The following is a 24,229-nucleotide window of genomic DNA, read 5'->3' on the forward strand; positions in this document are numbered from 1 at the left end:
CAATTAATTAAGCAGCTTTAATCTCTTAAGGGCATTTTTAAGAGAAAATGAACAACAACAAAAAACACAGAAGGCATTCATCACTAGTGCTTCCTCCAGGCAAAAATTTAGAGATTCCATTTAAAAAAATAAATGAAGCCATTTACAAAAGGTTTTCTTGGGAAACGTCAGCCAAAAAGAATCAACCTTCTAAAAAGAGGCAATTATATGAAAGGGGCCAGGGGATGGATACATAATCCCCAAACTTGACATCAACCCAACAGGCCCAGGTAACTTCTTTCCAGCAGATACAATCAACGGATCATGAACATGTTCCCAAAGTATCTTGTTTAAAAGGGCTTTGAGCCCCATTCTCAGGAACCACATTTCTTGGATTTCCCATTAGAATGACCTCCATCCTCCAACCTCTCATAACTTCCCCTTTAATAAGAAAAAACACAATCCATATACACAAAGAACAGAGTAAACAGAACATGGGAAATTTCTATGGTGAAGCAGATTCCAATGATTTGTGAGAAATGTTTGTTTTGTGAGATAGCGTATCTTTCATTCTAGCTCACAAACCCTCCCCATCATTCTGTTTTCCTTCCATGTCTTTTTCTCTAAAGAATTCATGTCAAAAAAAAAAAAAAGAATTCATGTCAACAACTCTATTTGTGACCAACTTCACAATTAAGCAACAGGGGAGGGGAATTCTTTCAGAAAGAAGTATTCAGGTTTTAGTAGTTAAGTATGGGAAGCATGTTAAAATACAGATAATATCTTAGTGGTTTTACCCTCCTCCAAAGCCAGGAAGATGAAAGATTAAGCCTCCTCCTTCCTTAGCCTAAACTACTTTGCCTATATTTGAAGGACTGCTGCTCAGCTGGAAGTCTGGAAACAACTGTCAGTACCATTCAAGGCTCCACAGTAGGTGGTCACTAAACTGGATTCAGCTTTTGGAATATTCACGTAACAAATTTTCACTCTGAAACCTGGCGCTAAAACTTGTTGCTACTACTAAGCAATTTCTTAAAATGAAAGTATTACTTTGGGGAAATACTTAAAATATATATCTTTTCTATTAAAAATATTCATCTTTTTTCCAAAAACTAAAATTAGCTCCAACTGAAAAGTGTTTTTCAAATTATTGGAGATACAGAAAAAGGTGACAAGTGAAAAAATAAGTGTCTTTGCTACTACCAATGAGACTAGCCTTCCAATAACATTTACTAAGACTGAAAAGGAACTCCATGAAATGGCAGTAACTGACGTCTTCTCTGAGGGCATTTAGTAAGTCACCCTCCCTATCCTCTACAGACTACTGCCAGCTTTTCTATCCTGGGCACCAATATGCCCTCCAGCGGCTTTTGGAGGGCCTATGTTGCTGGGAGGACCTAAAACTGAAGTGGTATGAATATGAAGTAATGAGACTGGTGTATATTTTCTAAACACACATCTGCACATGTGCACGCACAGACACACACAACACATATATTCAGGTGAGTGACACTCCCCATCAAAGTAGTCACTGAGGAGGTCCCACACATCTCAGTGATTACCCAGGTACTTCAGACATCTCTGGAACTCCTCTGGGAACTGTGTATGAGTTGCCCAAGAAAATGGCCCTGGTGCTTTACAGCTGTGCCTCATTTCTGACTCCAAACCCTCTTGATAACTTACTTTCTCTTCCAAAGGTTCCCAGTAGCTTCTGACTAGTTTCAAATTAAAGTTCTCTTTCCTATAACCCAAAGATTAAAGAGAAGAATCAAAAGTAGGTGATACAGTAAATCCTTTGTGATCTGGATAAGTGAGTCATTGTTCTGAACCTTAGCTTCTGCCTTAGTAAGAGAAAGAAGCTGGAATAGACAACCATTAACGTCCTTTCCAGTTTGAATATAGATGTCTAGATGTCTCTAGACTTTGAGGACAGTTCCAGAAATGTTTTCACCAATGACGACATCATTGGAAAAACTGTGCAGCATCCAGCTGAGGCCACCGGAGGGGGACACTGTACACCGGGATACAGAAGATCTGAGAGGTTTGTTAAAATGCCAGTCACATGACTTTATAGTAACAGCGCATACATGCACAGGGAATGCCAGCCCACCAGATTCCCTAAAATCCTATCCTAATCCCTACTCTCAAGGAGCCCAGATGGGCAGAAGCACCAAGCTCCACCAGAGATGCAAAAGACACACGGTGTCACCTGCTAAGGAGAGGAAACCCCAAAGGTCCATGGGACTGAACTGACCAGCTGCACCAGCTAGACACCGTGTTTCCACAGTAGGGAGTCGCAGTACTGTTCTTGCTTGACTTCTGTGCAAATTTTTTGGATTTTAGAACAACACTGCAGAAAACTCTTGTCCAAAAGGAGAGTAATAATGAGGTCCAATCATAGTTTATCTAACAGAGTGGAACCCCAGGAAAACAGAAGGCTGTAAACTGGAGGGATGTGGATAACTGTACAGTATATGTTTACACTTCCAGTCAATCTCAATTATCTGCATGTGGATTTTGCACAATCAATATTCAAAGCCCAGCCAGCTTTCTCTAGGCTCCCCTGGTATGTCCTTGGATTGCTGTCCATTATGGCAACCTCTTTTAAGTGTGGAAAAAATCCATGGGATTTGTTGTCGGGAGACCCAGCAATCAATCTGGGCTATGTATGCCCTTAGTAGTTTAGAGAACCTGAATGTCTGCAATGCAGTTTCATCATCAAAAATGGGCTAATACCACTTACATGTGAGGTCTCCTGAAAAGACCAAATTAAACAATGACTATGAATGTGGTCTGTCAACTATATAGTATTAATCAAATGTTATTTTTTTAAACAAGGAATGTAAATTAACTTTTGTAGAAGCATAAAAACTGATTTCATTAGGTATATTTACTTGAAGCAAAGCTAAGAAGGGGGAACACAATCTTTCTGGATCTGCCAAAGAACTACACTGTTGCACTTCTTGGGGGGGGAGGGGGAGATGGAACTAATTTTTATCTGCAAGGCTGATTTAAAACACCACCTGCTGAAAGAAGTCAGGAGGTCTATCAATGTAAGAAGGCATCCCCTTTCTCCTCTACCATCTAACCCTGGCCACTCTGCTCCTGAATCTCATGCCAAGCAGGTGCTGCCAGATTTGGCCCGGATGCCCTAAGGGGTGGGCCACCCTAGGGAGTGAGGAGTGCTTCTGGCCTGGGTCACAGGGAGGCAGAGATGGAGTTCTCTTGGATATAGTCTACAAAGGCCCCGAAACCTCTCAGAATCATATTTGACAGTGTTTTGCCATTAAAAGAAACCCAAAGTGAGAACACTCATTTCTTCGGTGTAAATCATCAAGCTCAAAGACCTCTGAGAAAAACAGGTAACACTGTTCATCAGGTGCTACTTGGCCCCCGCCATGCTACTGGACCGCAGGAGATACTGATCCACGCTTCCTTTTCGCCGACTCACAGTCCGCCTCTCATTGTCAAACATGCGCTGCAACTGCAGAGCCAGCTGCCGGTCCTCTTCCTCTTGCTGCAATTTCTGCTCCATCTCTCGCAGCACTGGGTCTGTTGGGGCCAGACCCACCTCACCACTGCTTTGTCGCAGTTTCTTAAGGGAGCCATTTTGTTCCAAGTGCTTGGTCTTACAGCGTCTTTTCCTGCCCCGACGCAAAGAAGGAAGTGGTTCCTCACCTAGGCTGTCTGCCAGAACACCATTAGGCAGATCAAAATGATTCACTGTCTTCAACTGTTTCTTTGTTTTGAGGACCCCACCCAAAACACTGTTTTTAGGTAGCACTGAATTAACTGCCGAGATTTTCATAGTTGCTGTTATACAGGTTTTATCTAACTTGGCATCTGGGGATGACATTGACCTTTCCAGCTGCTCTCTCTCCAAAGAAGTCCCACTGGCCCCCACTGGGAGTTCTGAAGAGCAGCAGGTTTCCAATGGGATCTCAGTGTTCTTTTTACGGTCACCGCCCTGTTCTGCTTTTGTCTGGCTAGCAGAGGAGAAATGATCAAGGTCAGGGGCGGTAGGTCCTATACACTCAGAGAGAACTTGCCCACTGGACAGTCTTGTATTTAAAGCCGGAAGAGGCTTCTCCTTGCTAGACTGGGTAACTTCAGAGACCAGTAAGTCATCCCCTGTTTCTGGAGCCAGGGAGGTGAGGGTGGCTTTTGAAAGGGTCTTTTTGATCTGCCGTTCCTGAAAGATCTGCTCCCACTTTTTGAGGATCCGTGGACTAGCCTCGTAAGAAGTCTGCTTCTGCAGGCTTCTGTTTAGGTTGCGGGGTGTTGATTTGATGATGAGGGGACTCAGCACGCGGCCATCAGGGAGCCTCTTGGGAGGAGTACACGGTGAGCAGACAATGGGCTTGAAATGGTTTAGTTCTTCTGAGATGCTGTCGTTACTCTCAGGGCTGATAGAGCGTTCTGGCTTATGTAAGGAAGCCAAGGATGACAGGGAGCTGAAGGGCAGACGCTTTTCAATGGTTAAGTCAGGGGCTGAGAGGCAGCGGTTGTTTTGGGTGGACAAAAGGACACCAATGATGGGGTTGGAGGTCGGGGTCATGGTTGTGACCTAAAAGAGATTAAAAAGATTATGTATACATAATTTTTTTCTTCATCATTCCTTCTTGATGGTAGAGGGGTAGAGAAGAGAAGGATAAGAAAAGAGATAAAGGGTGATACAAGCCTAAGAAATGTAGAAAATCCCTAATTTAGAGTGCACCCACCATTTAGAGAAATTCCTACACATGAAACAAATAATGAGATTGAAAATCTTTATGAAAAAACCTCATCTAGAATTTTTAAGAAGGTTTTTCTAGGAGCCCTCATTCTACCTATCTTGCTACTAATTCAAACTCTCTTCCTTCACATCTGTTTTGTAAAGTTCTCCAACATAATGAGTTTGGCTAGGATCCATTGTGCCTCTTCTCTGAAATTGTTCTTTTGTGGCCATGTGCAGGAGGTTATGGAACGGGACAAGAGAGCCCCAGAAGAAGCCTGTGTCTGAGGTCTACCTTGGCTTTGCTGGTTGGGGCTGCTCTGAGTCTGCTCTTTGCTCTGTCCTGACCAGTGTCACTGCAGCTCTGACTCCTTTCCATCTTGGAATTTAGGTTCCTAAAAGAGAATAAAGACAAATAGTCAACCATAGCCTATCATTGCTAAGGAAAAAAAAGATGACAATCTCTTCTGTGCTTTCAAAGCTATGCAGCTATAACAGAAAATGTATTAATTAACAAAATAATTCTAAGAACAAATCCTGTCCAAAGAGAGTTCTCCAGAGAGGACATTTGGTTTAAGTCTTTAAACTTATATTTAGATCCAAACTTAGATCCTGCCTAAATAACACAAAACCAAAGGCTATTTCACTCATGCTTAGAGAAATATAGGGGCATCTCACCTTCCTTAAAAGAATGGATACACAGACTTTCCTGGTGGTCCAGTGGATAAGAATCTGCCTTCCAATGCAGGGGATGCAGGTCTGGTCCCCTGTCAGGGAACTAAGATCTCACATGCCTCAGGGCAACTAAGCCCATGTACTGCAACAAGAGCCCAAGCTCCACAAGAGAAGCCCCTGTGTGTGCAACTAGACAAAGCCCATGCACTGCAAGTAAGAGCCAGTGCAGCCAAAAAATAATTTTAAAAAATAATCATTTAAAAAATAGGATGGATACTGTATTAAATCATGTTTAGAAACATTTTTTTTTTTCCTTTGCTTAGGCCCAGACCTCTTCTCAAGCAATCTAAATCATCCATGAAACAAATATTTAAGTACTTACAAAACACATAGCAATGCACTAGATTCCCATGTAGGGAATAAAAATTAAATATACTCTCTCCCTTAATCTACTACATTTAAGCTTCCAAAGGCCTACATCCTGGCGATTAAGAGATTTCAACATCACAAGATTTGTCTTGTGCATTATGATTTTACAATGCAAACCAAGAACCAAAGTAGCTGTATTATAACACTGATCTTACTGTGTGACAGCTCTACTCAACAAGCATTTAACATACACTTACTATATGCCAGTCACCTATGAGCACTATCTGGGCACTGGAAATACAGAAAAGAATGAGGTACAGTCTAGGTCTTCAAGGAATCAGTCCAGTGGAGCAGACAAATAATTCAATATAACACAGTTAAATGGTACAATGAAAAATTATGCCTAATAATTTTGCCTAATAATGGCATAAAGAGAGTTATTAATTAATTACCTGGGATGGAGTGAGAACAGGGTTGGAAATGCCTTCAGTGGCATATATATTTTGAAGGATAAGTAAGAATTTACCAGAAGACAAGGTGGACACTTAGCCATGTAGATGATCCCAAACAGAAATTATTTCCTTGAGTGATTTTATTTAGCTCTGGAATGGAATAGTCATATCTACTCTTTTGAGCAAAATATTTAAAATTTTATGATACCAGATTAGTTCAGAGAAAACTTATAAAGGAGGTAATGAGGTCCATGTTCTCTCCCAATTTGGGACCAGTCTGTTGTTCCATGTCCAGTTCTAACGGTTGCTTCTTGACCTGCATACAGATTTCTCAAGAGGCAGGTCAGGTGGTCTGATATTCCCATCTCATGAAGAATTTTCCACAGTTTGTTATGATCCACACAGTCAAAGGCTTTGGCATAGTCAATAAAGCAAAAATAGATGTTTTTCTGGAACTCTCTTGCTTTTTCAATGATCCAACGGATGTTGGCAATTTGATCTCTGGTTCCTCTGCCTTTTCTAGATCCAGCTTGAACATCTCGAAGTTCTTGGTTCATGTACTGTTAATGCCTGGCTTGGAGAATTTTGAGTATTGCTTTGCTAGCATGTGAGATGAGAGCAGTTGTGCAGTAGTCTGAGCATTCTTTGGCATTGCCTTTCTTTGGGATTGGAATGAAAACTGACCTTTTCCCATCCAATGGCCACTGCTGAGTTTTCCAAATTTGCTGGTCTATTGAGTGCAGCACTTTCACAGCATCATCTTTCAGAATTTGAAGTAGCTCAACTGGAATTCCATCACCTCCACTAGCTTTGTTCGTAGTGATGCTTCCTAAGGCCCACTTCACTTTGTATTCCAGGATGTCTGGCTCTAGGTGGGTGATCACACCATCATGGCTGTCTGGGTCATGATCTTTTTTGTATAGTTCTTCTCTGTATTCTTGCCACCTCTTCTTGATGTCTTCTGCTTCTGTTAGGTCCATACCATTTCTATCCTTTATCCTGCCCATCTTGGCATGAAATGTTCCCTTGGTATCTTTAATTTTCTTGAAGAGATCTGTAGTCTTTCCCATTTTATTGTTTTCCTCTATTTCTTTGCATTGGTCACTTAGGAAGCCTTTCTTATCTCTCCTTGCTATTCTTTGGAACTCTGCATTCAGATGTATATATCTTTCCTTTTCTCCTTTGACTTTTGCTTCTTTTCTCAGCTATTTGTAAGGCTTCCTCAGACGACCATTTTGCCTTTTTGCATTTTTTTTTCTTGGGAATGGTCTTGATCACTGCCTCCTGTACAATGTCATGAACTTCCATCCATAGTTCTTCAGGCACACTGTCTGTCAGATCTAATTCCTTGAATCTATTTGTCACTCCCACTGTATAACTGTAAGGGATTTGATTTAGGTCATCCCTGAATGGTCTAGTAGTTTTCCCTACTTTCTTCGATTTAAGTCTGAATTTTGCAATAAGGAGTTCATGATTTGAGCCACAGTCAGCTCGCAGTTTTGTTTTTGCTGATTATATAGAGCTTCTCGACATCTTCGGCTGCAAAGAATATAATCAGTCTGATTTCAGTGTTGACCATCTGGTGATGTCCATGTGTAGAGTCTTCTCCCGTGTTGTTGGAAGAGGGTATTTGCTATGACCAGTGTGTTCTCTTTGCAAAACTCTTCTAAGCCTTTGCCCTGCTTCATTTTGTACTCCAAGGCCAAACTTGCCTGTTAATTCCAGGTTATCACTTGACTTCCTACTTTTGCATTCCAGCCCCCTATGATGAAAAGGACATCTTCAGGGAGGTCTGGCGTGTTGCAGGCCATGGGATCGCAGAGTCGGACACGACTGAGCAACTGAACTGAACTGAACTGAACTAGAAGGTCTTGTAGGTCTTCTTAGAACCGTTCAACTTCAGCTTCTTTGGCATTAGTGGTGGGGGCATAGACTTGAATTACTGTGATACTGAACGGTTTGCCTTGAAAACGAACAGAGATCATTCTGTCATTTTTGAGATTGCACCCAAGTACTGCATTTTGGACTCTTCTGTTGACTGTGAGGGCTACTCCATTTCTTCTAAGGGATTCTTGCCCAGAGTAGTAGATTTAATGGTTCAGTTCAGTTCAGTTGTTCAGTCGTGTCCGACTCTTTGCGAGTCCATGAATCACAGGCCTCCCTGTCCATCACCAACTCCCGGAGTTTACTCAAACTCATGCCCATCTAGTCGGTGATGCCATCCAGCCATCTCATCCTCTGTCGCCCCCTTTTCCTCCTGCCTCCAATCCCTCCCAGCATCAGGGTCTTTTCCAATGAGTCAACTCTTCGCATGAGGTGGCCAAAGTACTGGAGTTTCAGCTTCAGCATCAGTCCTTCCAATGAACACCCAGGACTGATCTTCTTTAGGATGGACTGGTTGGATCTCCTTGCAGTCCAAGGGACTCTCAAGAGTCTTCTCCAACACCACAGTTCAAAAGCATCAATTTTTCAGTGCTCAGCTTTCTTCACAGTCCAACTCTCACATCCATACATGACTGCTGGAAAAGCCATAACCTTGACCAGACAGACCTTTGTTGGCAAAGTAATGTCTCTGCTTTTTAATATGCTATCTAGGTTGGTCATAACTTTCCTTCCAAGGAGTAAGTGTCTTTTAATTTCATGGCTGCAGTCACCATCTGCAGTGATTTTGGAGCCCAAGAAAATGAAGTCTGACACTGTTTCCACTGTCTCCCCATCTATTTCCCATGAAGTGATGGGACCATATGCCATGATCTTAGTTTTCTGAATGTTAAGCTTTAAGCCAACTTTTTCACTCTCCTCTTTCACTTTCATCAAGAGGCTTTTTAGTTCCTCTTCACTTTCTGCCATAAGGGTGGTGTCACCTGCATATCTGAGGTTACTGATATTTCTCCTGGCAATCTTGATTCCAGCTTGTGCTTCTTCCAGCCCAGCGTTTCTCATGATGTACTCTGCATATAAATTAAATAAGCAGAGTGATGATATACAGCCTTGACATACTCCTTTTCCTATTTGGAACCAGTCTGTTGTTCCACGTTCAGTTCTAACTGTTGCTCCCTGACCTCCATACAGGTTTCTCAAGAGGCAGGTCAGGTGGTCTAGTATTCCCATCTCTTTCAGAATTTTCCACAGTTTATTGTGATCCACACAGTTGAAGGCTTTGGCGTAGTCAATAAAGCAGAAATAGATGTTTTTCTGGAACTTTCTTGCTTTTTCAATGATACCTAAATTAAATTTGCCCATTCTGGTCCATTTTAGATCACTGATTCCTATAACGCCGATGTTCACTCTTGCCATCTCCTGTTTCACCACTTCCAATTTACCTTGATTCATGGACCTAACATTTCGGGTTCCTATGCAATATTGTTCTTTACAGCATTGAACTTTACTTCCATCATCAGTCACATCCACAATTGGCTGTTGTTTTTGCTTTGGCTCAGCGTCTTCATTCTTTCTGAAGCTATTTCTGCACTCTTCTCCAGTAGCATATTGGGCACCTACCGACCTGTGGAGTTCATCTTTCAGTGTCATATCTTTTTGCCTTTTCATACTGTTCATGGGGTTCTCAAGGTAAGAATACTGAAATGGTTTTCCATTCCCCTTTCCTGGTTAAATTTACTCATAACAATGCTGTTTTTGTTTTTTGTTTTTTATGCTACTGCAAATAAAATTGCTTTCCTAATTATATTTTCACAATGTTCACTGCTAATATAAAAAATGCAGCTGATTTCTGTGTGGTGTTCTTGCATCCTGCAACCTTCCTAAATTTGTTTATTAGCTCTAATAGCTTTTTCATGAATTCCTTAGGATTTTCTATGAATAATACCATATCATCTGTGAACAGAGATGTGAAAGGAAGAATACTTCCTCCTTTGCAATCAGGATGCTTTTCTTTCACAGTTTTACTGAGCTATGTTTGACATATATTGTATAAGTATAAGGTGTACAAATTGTTGGCATTTGATACACACACACTGTGAAAGGATTCCATGGCAAGGTTAGTTAACACTTCCATCACCTTACATAATTACCATTTATTCTGAGGGGTGAAGAACATTTAAGACCCACTCTCTTAGCAGCTTTCAAACACATAAATACAGTATTGTTAAGTATAATCACCACACTATACATTAGATGCCTAGAACCTATTCACCTTAGAATTGGAAGTTTATACCCTGTGACCAACATTTCCCCATTTCCTCTGCCTTCTGCCAACCCCCCGTTTTTATGAGTTTGGCTTTTAAAGATTCCATATGTAATTGACATACAATATTTGTCTTCCTCTCTGACTTAACTTTGCTTAGCACAATGCCCTCAAGGTCCATCCACACTGTTGAAAATGGCAGAATTTTCTTATTTCTCATGTCTGAGTAATATTATATATACATATATGTATCTCACATTTTCTTTATCCATTCATCCATGGACGGACACTTGAAGATTGTTTCTATGTCTTGGCTATTGTGAATAATGATGCAATGAATGTAGGAATGCAGATACCTCTTCAAGATTCTGATTTCATTTCTTTGTGAATATACCCAGAAGTGGAATTGCTGGATCATATGGTAGTTGGAATGTTTACTTTTGAATTATGTAAGTACCTTAGATATTTTGGATATTAATCCTTTATCAAATATATGATTTGCAAATATTTTCTCTCATTCTATAGGTTGCCTTTTCATTTTGCTGACTGTTTCTTTTGCTGTGCATAAGTTTTTTTAGTTTGATGCAGTCCCACTGACATTTGCTTTTGTTGCTTAGTGTCATCTCCAAAAAATGACTGCTAAACAATGTCAAGGAGCTTTCTTTTAGGGGTTTTACCCGTTCAGGTCTTATTGGTTAAAAGTTTAATCTATTTCAAGTTAATTTTTATGAGTGATACAAAATAGGGGCCCAATTTCACTTTTTTGCCTGCAATTTTCCAGTTTTCCCCAGCACCATTTATTGAAGAAAGCATCCTTTCTCCACTGAGTGTTTTTTGGCTCTCTTGTCTCATATTAGTTGACTGTATGCATGGGCTTATTACTGAACTCATTGGTTAGCTCTAATTAGTTTTTTGGTGGAATCTTTAGGATTTTCTTTTCTTTAGGATGATATAAGATGATATCATCATAAACAAGAACAATTTTACTTCTTCCTTTCCAATTTGGATGCCTTTTATTTGTTTTTCTTCCTTGACTGCTACAGTTGGGACTTCCAGGACTATACTGAATAGGAGCAGTGAGAGTGGGCACCCTTGTTTTGCTCCTGATCATAGAGGAAAATCTTCAAACCTTTCACTCATGAGTATGTTACCTGTGGCCTTGTCATATATGGCCTGTATTAGTATGTTCCTTCTATACCCAATTTGTTGAGAGTTTTTATCATGAAAAGATGTTTGTATTTTGCTGAACACTTTTTCTGCATTAAGACCTTACAATTCTCATTTTTCATTCTATCAATGTGGTATATCACATTTATTGATTTACCTATGTTGAACCACCCTTGTGACCCAAGGGTAAAACCAGTTGATCATGGTGTGTGATTCTTCCAATGTGTTGCTGAATTCAGTTTGCTAATAGTTTGTTTGGAATATTTATATCTGTATTAATCAGGGATATTGACCTCTAGTTTTCTTTTCTTATAGTATCTTTATTTGGCTTTGGTATCAGGGTAATGCTGGGTTCATAAAATGAATTAGGGACTGTTCCCTCCCCTACAGTTTTTTGGAAAAGTTAGAGAACGGTCAGCATATTAATTCTTCTTTAAATGTTTGGTAGAATTCACCAAGGAAACCATCTGGTCCTGAGTTTTTCTTTGTTGGGAGGTATTTTACTACTGATTCAACTTAATTACTCATTATTTATCTATTCAGATTTTCAATTTCTTCATAATTCAATCTTGGTAGGTTGCATGTTTTTAAGAATTCATCCATTTCTTCTAGGTAATCTAATTTGTTGGCATATAATTGTTCACAGTAGTTTGTTGGGCTTCTTTGTATTTCTGTGGTATCAAGTGTGATGTCTCCTCTCACATTTCTGATTTTTTTCTTTTTTTGAGTCTTTTTCCCCAGTTAGCCTAACTAAAAGTTTAGCAATTTTTTTCTTTTCAAAATATCAGCTCTTGGTTTCACTGGTCTTTTCAATTGTTTTCCTGGTCTCCATTTATTTCTGCTCTGGTGTTTGTTATTTCCTTCCTTCTGCAATCTTAGGCTTAATTTGCTCTTCTTTTTCTAGTTCTTAGAGGTATAAAGTTAGATTGTTTATTTGAGCTCTTTCTTTTCCTTAATAGGTCTTTCCTGGTGACTCCATTGGTAAAGAGTCTGCCTGCAATGTGGGAGACTGGGGTTTAGTGCCTGGGTTGGGAAGATCCCCTGGAGAAGGAAATGGCAGTCCACCCCAGTATTCTTGCCTGGAGAATTCCATGGACAGAAGAGCCTGGTGGGTTACAGTCCACGGACTCACAAAGAGTTGGACACAACTGAGTGTCTAACACTTTCACGTTCTTCTTAATATAGGTGTTTATCACCATATACATCGCTCTTAGAACTGCTTTTGGTGCATCCCATGTGTTTTGGTATGCTGTGTTTCCACTTTTGCTTCTTTCAAGGTATTTTTTATTTCTCTTTTAATTTCTTCTTTGGCTAACAGGTTGTTCAGGAGCATGAAGTTTATCTCCCTTTATCTGTGAATTTTCCAGTTTTCCTCCTCTTATTCATTTTGAGTTTCATACCATTCTGGTCAGAAAAGACACTATGTATGATTTCAACCTTCTTAAATTTGCTGACCTGCTTTGTGACTTGTATGATCTATCCTACAGACTATTCCATATGCACTTAAGAAGAATGTGTATTCTGTTGTTGGGTGGAATGTTCTATATATGTCTGTTTGGCTCATTTGGTCTAAAATATAGTTCAGTTGCAACATTTCCTTATTGATTTTCTGTCTGGGTGATCTATCCTTTGTTGAAAGTAGAGTGCTGAAGTCCTCTACTAATATTTGTATTGTTGTCTATTTCTCCCTTTGGATCTGTTAGTATGTGCTTAAAATATTCAGGTGCTCCAATTTTGGGTGCATATATTATATGTTTATGATTATTTTATCTTCTTGATAAATTGACCCCTTTTACATTATATAATGCCTTTTTGTCTGCTATTACCATTTTTGGCTTAAAGTCCATTTGTCTGATATTAAAATAGTTATTCCCATTCTCTTTTCCCACTTTGGTTTTCATTTGTATAAAGTATCTTTTCCCATCCATTTCACTTACAGCCTACCTGTATCAGCAGAGCTGAAATAAGCCTCTTGTAGGCAGTATATAGTTGAGTCTTGTTTCTTTATTCAACTTGCCACTGTGTCTTGTGATTGGAGAATATACTTCATTTACAGTTAGAGTAATTATTGATAAGTAAAGATTTACTAATGCCATCTTAGTCAGTTCCTAGTAGTTCTGTACTTGTCTTTCTCCTTTAGCCTTCTCTTGTGGCCTGCCTTTGTGAACTGATAATTTTCTATAAAAGTAGGCTTTGACTTCTTTGTATTTTTTGTGAATTTACTGTAGGTTTTTGCTTTGTGGTTATCACGAGGCCTACACAAAACATAGATATGAGAGTCTATTTTATGCTTGATAACAACTTATCTTCAATCACGTACAAAACTTTATGCTTTTACTCTCCTCCGTTTTGTTTCTGATGTCACAAAACACTTCATGTCTTTTCATCTTGTGTATTCATCAACAAATTAGTTTAGCCATAGTTATTTTTTATCACTCTTATCCTTTTAACATTTATACTAGAGTTAAGTGGTTAATCGAGAACTTCCCAGGTGGCTCAGTGGTAAGTGATTAATGAGGACAGCCTGCCTGCCAACACAGGAGATGCAGGTTTGATCCCTGGGTCAGGAAGATGCCCTGGAGAAGGAAATAGCAATCCACTCCAGTACTCTTGCCTGGAAAATCCCATGGACAGAGGAGCCTGGTGGGCTGCAGTCCATGGGGTCGGAAAGAGTCAGACACAACTTAGTGACTAAACAAGAACAATAAATGTTAACACATCACCATGTTACATTATTATTTTTAATCCTAACCCCTCCCAGCTAGTGACTGTTCTAATGTTTAGATCAGAACATCTCTACAATGATAGTTTTATCAAAGGGGCAGTGAGGGGTGTTTCCTTGGTGCCAACTGATGCCAACCTGACATCAGTTTTCCTTAATTAGTAACCTCCCTTTCTCTCTGGTTGTGAAGACCACTGCCGTGTCCTGCCCGCTATCTGCTGCACACAGTGGGATGTCACTCTAGTACCTTGCTTCAGACATGGAAGATCCCTCTTTAATCCCATTATATTACTCAGGTCTGTATTCCTGCCTCTGGGCTCTTTAGTCTTGAGGCAGGGCAAATACAGGCTTGCAGACCTAGAGGGTACAGCTCAACAGACACTGGGAGCACGCACAGGGAGCTGGCCACAGGGTGAGAGCATGTGTGAATGAGGCATGTGGAACCACAGGCCAACGGGGAGGATGCACAGGACAGGTATCCCCAGTGGCTTCTGGGTGATGTCTGTAATGTAATTAGTAAGAGCTTCATCTCTTTAAAACCCACTGGAGTCCTATCTACTGCTTTCCCAACCTGTTTCTTCTGCTCAGTCATAGAGCTCTAGATTCAATACCCTGATTGAGGCAGGAGAGAAATGGGCTTCATCTACAGTTGGAGCCTTTTAATTGGAGAGTTTATTTACTTTTAATGTAATTACCGATAAGGAAGGACTTCTGCCACTTTTCTATTTGCTTTCTACATGTCTTACACCATTTTTATTCCATAATGCCTCCAATAATGCCTTCTTTTGTGTTAGATATCTCCTACTGTAACCATTTTGATTTTCTTCTTATTTAACTATATATGTTATTTTCTTAGTGGTTGCCCCAGGGATTACAATTAACATCTTATTTGAAAGCAATATTTCAAATTAATACCAACTCAATTTCAATAGCATATATAAGCTTTTTTCCTATATAACTCTACTCCCCCAATGTTGTTATTATCACATGAAGGTCACAAAAATCATGAGTGTGAAAATATTGTGGAAACTATCAACATAACATATAGATATTATTATTTCAGTATTTGGTCAGATTAAGAGGCTTTGATGCTGGCCGAGAACAGTCAGCAGTACACTTGATAATGTTCCTAAGATTTAAGAGCTCAATTACTTTGCTAAACAGGAGAAGTAACTACACCTCCCACCTTTGTGCACATCCATTTCTATATTCCCAAGCCCTAACAAGTACCTGGAACACAGTGAATATGTTTAATAAATTTCTTATAAGTGAATAAAAATATGTACAGAAATACCTATGACCTCCTTAAGGAAAGGAGAGAAAACCTCAGTATTTATTAGGAATCTATTCTCTGTCAGGTATTGTGTGTTTTAAATATATTATATCTAATTTAAACCATATAGGAATCCTGTAAATCAGCATCCCCAATTTTACAGACAAAGAACTGAAGGAAGTGATTTTTTTTCCAGGTCACACAGCTGTAACCACAGTTTAACATGAATCTCCAAAATTCTAAGACATGTGCTGTTTCTACCTCAGCATACTGATCTTACAGTCTGCTCTAGTCTGCCACAGAACAGATCCAGCATATCTAGGGAAGTTCTCTTTTCCAAACACATAATGAAGTCGTAAACAAGAGAAAGCAGCATTGTCTGAAAGGTTACTAGTTTAAAATTTCCACTGCCAAAGGACCAGATGGTTTCTGGGATGTCTAGTTAAGCTAAAAATACCCACAACCACAATGAATCTGACTTACAAACAAAGAGGAGGAGGAGCAGCCAGTGTAAACATGCAGCTGGAAAGCTAGAAGATTTAATGCTTATAGAACACTGCTTACAGGGTTTTCAAATGGAAATACATGATATAAAACATGAGATAGCTCATGTTATTAGTTGCTTACTCATCACTCTCTCACACATACCCATACCACATTAGTTTCTTCCCCCACCCCCACCCCCACATTATTTTCTTAATCAAACTCTCAGGCCTGGCAGAGCTGAGTCCCACCAAGAAGCTGAAGGCAAGAGAGGACCCTCCTCCCAGCCCCTAACCTGGATGTGTGAGGCCCCTCACCCCAACACATACGTACTTGAGTAAAAGCAGCAGCAGCTTCCTAGGGCCCAACTGTAGCTGCCATGCACCCAGAAATGGGCAAGATTTTGTTACAATCCTTCCCTTGAATATTTATTACTGGGTTATCTGCTATGTGTACACTAGCATTCTTTTTAAGTGTACAATTTAATGGTTTAAGTATATTCACAGAGTTATTTAACCATTACCACAATTTTAGAACATTTCCATCACCTCATAAAGAAACCTCATACCCTGCAGCTATCACTCCTAAACCCCCGCTTCTCCTCCAGCACTAAGCAACCACTGACCCACTTTCTGTCTGTCCGTGTTTGCCTCCTATGGACATACACTGCTATTTGTTTGCTGATGGATGGGACCATTGTTTCCACAGCTACATTTCAAAAGTAATGCAAAAGGATTTGAATTCCCTCAAACAACAGGATAACTGGGCAGCTTCTCACCCAACTCTATACAACTTTGTGGTTTTTTTGGAACAAGACAACGTATAAATTATTTAAACCAACAGAAAGAAGGAAGCTCTCTGTTACAAAGGTAGATCATTTCAAGACAAAGATCTAAGTGCAGAGTCTTTTGTCATAGGATTCTGACAATGGTTTGCTAGAAAGAGCACAGGTTTGTGGAGTCAAGAGAGACCTGAGTTCCAATTTCATCTCTGTCACTTTACTGAAGTAAGAAGTTCTAGGGCGAATTACTTAATCTCTATGAACTGCATTTACCTTAGCTGAAAAATAAGAATGTTAGAAATCTTACAGGATTAATGCAGGAGCTAAAGGAAATGAGGTATGTAAAGTACTGAATATGGTAGGAAGACCTGGGAGAAAGCTAGTTCCCTGATGCTACTTGTCACCATCCTGCCATATCCCTCTGAAAACCACCAGTATATTCCTATTTTAGTGTGATAGAGAGAATCAGTTCAGTTCAGTTTTTGCTACACCTTGAACTGCAGCATGCCAGGCTTCCCTGTCCGTCACCAACTCCCAGAGCTTACTCAAACTCATGTCTATTGAGTCAGTGATACCATCCAACCGTCTTATCCTCTGTTGTCCCCTTCTCCTCCTTCCCTCAATCCTTCCCACCATCAGGGTCTTTTCCAATGAGTCAGTTCTTTGCATCAGGTAGCCAAAGTATTGGAGTTTCAGCTTCAGCATCAGTTCTTCCAATGAACATTCAGGACTGATTTCCTTTAGGATGGACTGGTTGGATCTCCTTGCAGTCCAAGGGACTCTCAAGAGTCTTCTCCAACACCACAGTTCAAAAACATCAACTCTTCGGCATTCAGTTTTCTTTATAGTCCAACTCTCACATCCATATATGACCAATGGAAAAACCATAGCCTTGACTAGATGGACCTTTATTGGCAAAGTAATGTCTCTGCTTTTTAATTGCTATCTAGCTTGGTCATAACTTTTCTTCCAAGGAGTAAGCGTCTTTTAATTTCATGGCTGCAGTCACCATCTGCAGTGATTTTGAAGTCCCCAAAAAAAGTCTGACACTATTTCCACTGTTTCCCTGTCTATCTGCCATGAAGTGATGGGACTGGATGCCATGATCTTAGTTTTCTGAATGCTGAGTTTTAAGCCAACTTTTTCACTCTCGTCTTTCACTTTCATCAAGAGGCTCTTTAGTTCTTCTGTACTTTCTGCCATAAATGTGGTATCATCTGCATATCTGGGGTTACTGATATTTCTTCTAGACAGAGAGATTACTGACACCTCTAAAACCTACTACTTAAGTTCCACATCACTTCTCCTTAGGCTACCTTTCTTTTCCAACTGTAGCTGCCATGCCTACATGAAATCCATACTTTTAACAAGATTTGTCCTCTTAACCAGTTCATCTACTTGATTTCTGTTCTTTTATCCCTCCCCCAACACACACACATACACATACACACATGCACACATACACACACAATCTGCCCTAGACCATCATTAAGCCTTATGGTTTCTTTTAAATCACTACCTCAGTTTTCTCTCATAGTCTCTTTTCCCTGACAGTTATTGTTTGGACTATTCTCCACATATAACTTGCTAAATCCTATCCTGAGATTTTTATAGAACTCACCAACTGCCCTTACCCCTTCCATTTCATGCCCTGGCCACATTTCCTCCACCCTTTAAAACCCTACTTTAAGCCACTTCTAGATACTTCAATCTTAGAGGTGAAAAGAATCTTAAATCATTCAGTGAAATCCCCTGCCCAGCAAGCAAAAAGTAGGGCATAACAACCTGTTATTTTACATAAATCATATAGAATGAGGTCAACTGATTTTACTCAAGCTCACACTACTATTTCCCTAAAACCTCTCAAGACTGGTTTCTCCATCCTCACACCTCTCTGGCTTGTCTCTTTTCATCAGTTCTAAAGTTAGTCCTCCAGTATCACATCATTTATATGTCTGGTATCTGTCAGCTGAAAGAGTTCATATTTTCATGTGTTTGTTTTAAAAATGAGGAACAAGTCAGGATAGTTTAATTCATCCCAACACTAACTGGGCATGCAGTTATTATGACTGACTCAGGAGTCAGTCTCTGTCTCTCTCTCCTTACACATATACCTTACAGGAAGCACAGACACTACAAGGTTCTTTTGCTGAGCCCCACTCTGAACCACAAACTCAGACTTAAGGTATCAGAACATGAGCAAACAAAATAATGTAGTTAATTTCTACTTAATTAAGGTCTAATTATGACTTGGTGTAATACAGGCTTTTCTCTTACAGAATCTATAAAAGGATCCCCATAAGCTACTGCTAATGCATTAAAGGGAAAAGTTAACTTTATAGTATAAAAGCTTTATCAGTGTGGTCACTAGATCCCCCCCACCCAAATCCCATATTAATCCTATAGAATCTACTCTAAACAATAGCCACCAGCCAATCTGTTTCCTCCACAACTCCCAGAGTCCTCTCCTAGAGACCCTGCAAGTTTGACAATTCTGACAAAAAGCCTCCTTTAACCTACCCACAGGCACAAAGACCTATATCATTAAACACTTCACAAGTATTTACTGAGCCTCTACTGTGGGTCAGGTACTGTACTAAGTACTGTGAATACAATGGCAAACAAGATTTTTGCCACTGCTTGCCAAGGATTTAAAGTCTAGTGGGAAAGTGACTTTATAAGCGATTTTATAAAAATAGGGATCTATAAGAAGGTCATGGGGGACAAAAGAGTACAGTGGAAAGAGCCAAGAAATCTAAGTTCTAACTCATCGTCCTTCTATTCTAGCAGTCTAAGATTTGGCAAGTCATGTTTTCTTGCTGGCCTTTAGTCTTTTCACTCTGAAATAAAGGAATTAGATAAGACAATATTTATGGCCCTTTTCAGCTCTGGGTTCTAAAAGAAGATAACAAAATAGTGGCAGCAATACTCACTGAAGACTTAACATACGCCAGAAATCTCACCAGGCACCGTTTGCGTCACTTACAGTTTTTGTACAGCAGTACAGGCAATACTGCCTCACTTTCCTTTTTTCATTTTTTAAACTGGAAGGAGGATAGACAATTTGACAATATTTTTTAATGGTTATATCCTATTTCCCAAGTAGAAGTTTAAGTGATTTACAGTAAAAATATGTAAAAACTGAGCCTTAATAAAGACCACATTAAGTAATAAATATGATAAGAATATACCAAATGTTACTTTTGAAAATTATATGTCATGTTGTAAAGCCATGATGACCAAACTGAAAACTCTGCCATAATCCTAAACTTCTTGACAGCCAAAGCACAGAGGAAAATGGAACTGGACATGTAGCTCTTAGAAAAGACACTGGCTGAACAGAGAACGTTTTTCCAGATTGAGCTTTTAGTATAACTTGCAATCATGTTTTTATTTTTGATTCTTCAAGTGGTAAAGAGAGTATGAGGAATGAAGGGAAATAAATTTAAACAAACAACAAACCAGTTTTTCAGATATCTAAAATAAGACCTTAACTTTATGATTTATATCTTATGGTTCAAGTTATTAAATCTTTTCAATTCACATATATTTTATGATTAACTTAGAGATGACCTTGGGTTAACTATTACTCTACCTGCCTATTTGAAAGAAGCTTCATTTTCAAAGAGCTATAGGACTTTATTAATAGTGTAGCAAAACATTCTTTGTTTTGAACGTTTCAAATGCAAATAGTCTGAGCTGCTCTCGCAAGATTCAGCCAGAATCTATTGATGGACTTCTTCCAAAATAACCATCCTACCAGGCCTACTCGCTCTTACCTCCATGCTTCTGGGCTTAAGCAAGAAAAGTTTAAAAAAGAAAGAAAGAAAGAAAAGTTTATAGAGTAGATAAGTAAAATAAATGCAGATTAATTTGATTTAAATACAGATGTTTAAAAAAAATTTTAAACTTTTACAAATGAACTCTCATTAGGAAACAAACCTAAAGAGAAAGCCTATTCTTTAGCTGTTGCTTACCAGATAGAAAAAAATGTATTTGAAATATTCCCAAACTATTACCAATGCTAATTCCTTTTTACTTGTGCCAAAACATATAACATAAAAGTTACCATTTTAACCATTTTAAGTTCAGAGGCACACTGTTATGCAACCATCACCATGCTAATTCTTTTTTAATATATCCATCAACCTCATCTCAGTGTCAGCACTAACAACTCCACACTACTTTCCTAAATATCATTTAAAATTGAAACAATATTTTCTTAACTAAGAAATAAAACATGTTGACTCAATAAGAGATGCAGTTCACAGTATTACCATAATAGATTTTCCAACCTTAAGTTTCCATGACATCAACAAATTATTTCCTAAAAAGATAACCGTACAACCAAATCCAATTAAGTTTTTTTTCAATTGTACTAGTAATTGAACTCAGCCCACAACCTTGGGTATTTGGAGGAAAATGCTGAAATTCATAAATGTATAATATGACTGTAAACATCTCTTAACAATAAAATGTTAAGTCAATATTTTCCTATAAATTAAGCCCATTGTGACTCAATGTTACAAACTAAGAGAAAGGATGAACCAAGGAGCAGGAAAAGAAGATGTACTACAGATATCCCAGAGCCACACATAATCAGAAGCACACCCCTTGGTATACAAACTTTACATTTTGCCCTTCAGAGAAGAATTTTCAAAGTTTCTTGCTAGGCATTTCTAAGTACCAATATTAATATTAACCTTCTCGTCACCTTAAAAGAATGAATTACAAGGGCAGAAATCAGAATTGGTAATAAGTAGTTCACCTATACAACGTCTACTCCAATTAACTGGGGCAGTTCGGCCTTGACATCGCTTTGGGGTTTTAATAAAATTTCCTTTGTTTCCAAGTAATTTCAAATGAAGAGATGTTAATTGACTAATCACAGATTGCCTAGAGCAACATTATTTTGTTTCAGGGGATATTTATTGTAACTAGACTGGAATTAATAATATGATCTTTTTCTCTTTTTCAGTAGATCCCTCTAATAATCATTAAGATATATCTGCTATAAATGGGGAAAAGTTCTATATAAATATTCTGCAGCTGACAATTCTTAGTCGAGCAATCTTGAATTTTTTAACTTTACAGAGCATCTATATTTCAAGCACATATGCACAAAGCAAGAGTTTCATCATCACCATAAATGGCTAAGTACACTGGCTTACACATTATATACGGGGTCCTTATTACATCAGTCAAACCAGCAGCTGTAATACAGGGGCCATTCAACAAATTTCAAATGAATGAATAAACAGTTTAGGAAACAGCCTTCCTGGAAAGAGTTACCATTACCCAGAGAAAAGAAGGCATTTAAGGGAAGGAGAAGTTTAGTGAATTTTACTCACAGAAATACTCAAATTCTGTAATTATCTATATGGGAAAAGAATCTGAAAAAGAATGAATATATGTATAACTGAATCACTTGGCTGTATACTTGAAGTGAACACAACATTAAATCAATTATACTGCAGTAAAATTTTTTAAAAAAGAACAGGAAAATCAGAACATATACAAAAAGGGTTCAGGGATCACAACAGTATGAACTTTATAACATTATTAAACTTGGTATATTTTTTTGGTCTTATTTATTAGTGACTAACAATAAAGAACCTTCAGATAAAAAGGATCCAGGTGTATGTCCACAAGAAAAGCAAGAAAAGTCCACTTCATAATGCTGTGGGAAGGAAAAGAAGAACCCTAGAAGTAAGAGTGAGCAATGCCAGTTTTAAACCAAAACAGACAACAAAATGGGGTAAAGATTGTGTCTTTTCATATTAAAACAGAGTATGGCATGTAGTTAGCTGTCCCCAAAATGTCATTTGAATAAATGATTCAAATAAATGATTCCTTCCAGGCTTCCTCCCTTCTTTCATTTTTCCTTCCCTTCCTTTCCCTCCTATCTATCCATCCTTCCTTCCTTCCACTTAGGCCTTCATTATTCTTCCATCACCCAACATCCATCCAATTCCTCCTTCCTTTCCTCCCCAATGCCTGAAAAGTCCAAAGTAACAAGAGATTCCTTGACAAGGGTCTTAAAAACTTTTCAGTTTGCCCTCTTGAAACCTATCAAGATATATTTTAGTTCCAGGCACTGAAAAAAAAATCAACTTTGGCTTCAAGTTCTTACTAAGAGAAAAAAGTTCGCAAAGAAAATCCATGGCTATTGTCCTTAGTATCAATGGATATTGAATAAGACTTTATTGTTTCCTCCCAGAATAGAAAGTTCTTCTATTCACCAGAGCAATTAGTACAATCCTATCTGGAGGATACCAGAAAAGGATAAAGTTTACTTTTCTTTAAAAATTCAGTACAGTCCCTTATTTCTTTCTAAACCATATTTGAAAGCCAGTTTCCCCCTTCCCCAACTCCCACCTCCCCCAAAGAAGCTACAATAAATACTTCTGCTGCCCCGCCACACCCCCCACCCTATCCCTTTTGTCTCATACCCCCAAATGAATGAACCCTGACTGAGTTCATTATCAGTCTCTTACCCTGCCAGGAAAGCTAAGGAGTAGGAGTTGTTCTTGGAAACAAATGCTGAGCGGTGTGTCTGTATCATCTTGCCTCGGGAAGGTTCTTCATTCTCTGAATCTGAGAGACGTGCAGGACACTGGCAGGAGACAAGGGAGACAACACTGTCCATTTGGGGTTCCCATGGAATCTCCCAGAGCTATTGTTCAAATCTCTCTACTATATGCTACTTCTCTCTGAGTCAACTGATGTTTCCAACTGCCTCCTGGGATCCCAATCTGGATAGTCCAAATACAGCTCAAACTTAATATATCCAAAATCAAACTCACTATTTCTCTTCTCTACGTCCCACTACCAACCCAGTTAGAAGCCTCAATGTCATTCATGACTCCTTTCCTTTTTTCAAAGTCATAATAACATTGCATAGAGCTCTTGAGTACCCCAACACACCCAAGTATTTTATTTCATTTACTCTTTAACCAGTTCCACTAAGAAAGGCCTGTTATTTTTACAGATGGCAAACTGAACTGAGGCTCATAGTAGTTAATTTGCCTAGGATTTTAGAGTTAATCTGTAGCTAACAAATCTGTAGCTAACACTGGTACTTCGATCCAAAGCATCTGTTCTCAAACTGCCTCCATGTTATTCCTACTTTGTTCCATTGCACTCCTCAAATGTCTCTCAGATCTAACTTTACTTGTGTGTACTCATCATCATTGCCTTTCCTTAGATTCCCATCTCCTACCTTTACTACTGCAATAATCTACTTACAGGTCTTGCTCTTGCCAGCCTTTTTTCCCTCTAATCCTCTCCATCCTATTAAGCACACAGATCCCATCACTCCCCTACTTAACTGTTGGTGACTTCAGGATCAAGTCTAAATACCTCAGCATGATCCAATAACCTTCAAAAACTAGATCCAACCTTCTTTAAAGTTTTTCCTCCCCGAAGTTCCAACACAGGTAACTCCTTGAGCTCTAGAGCAATCAAACT

General features: G+C 39.0%; 1 protein-coding gene across 1 annotated transcript in view; it reads right to left on the minus strand.

Annotated features, from left to right (window-relative positions):
- RNF169 (ring finger protein 169) overlaps positions 1-24,229 on the minus strand; it is an 82,831-nt gene continuing 58,602 nt past the window's right edge. Inside the window, exons 4-6 of the mRNA XM_065944235.1 lie at positions 23,257-23,375; positions 4,989-5,088; positions 1-4,546 (exon numbers count right to left, since the gene is read on the minus strand). Of these exons, the coding sequence (XP_065800307.1) occupies positions 3,362-4,546; positions 4,989-5,088; positions 23,257-23,375 (1,404 nt within the window). The 3' untranslated portion in view covers positions 1-3,361. The remainder of the gene's footprint in view (positions 4,547-4,988; positions 5,089-23,256; positions 23,376-24,229) is intronic.

Source organism: Muntiacus reevesi, chromosome 9 (genome assembly GCF_963930625.1).
Source record: "Muntiacus reevesi chromosome 9, mMunRee1.1, whole genome shotgun sequence".
Lineage (NCBI taxonomy): Eukaryota > Metazoa > Chordata > Mammalia > Artiodactyla > Cervidae > Muntiacus > Muntiacus reevesi.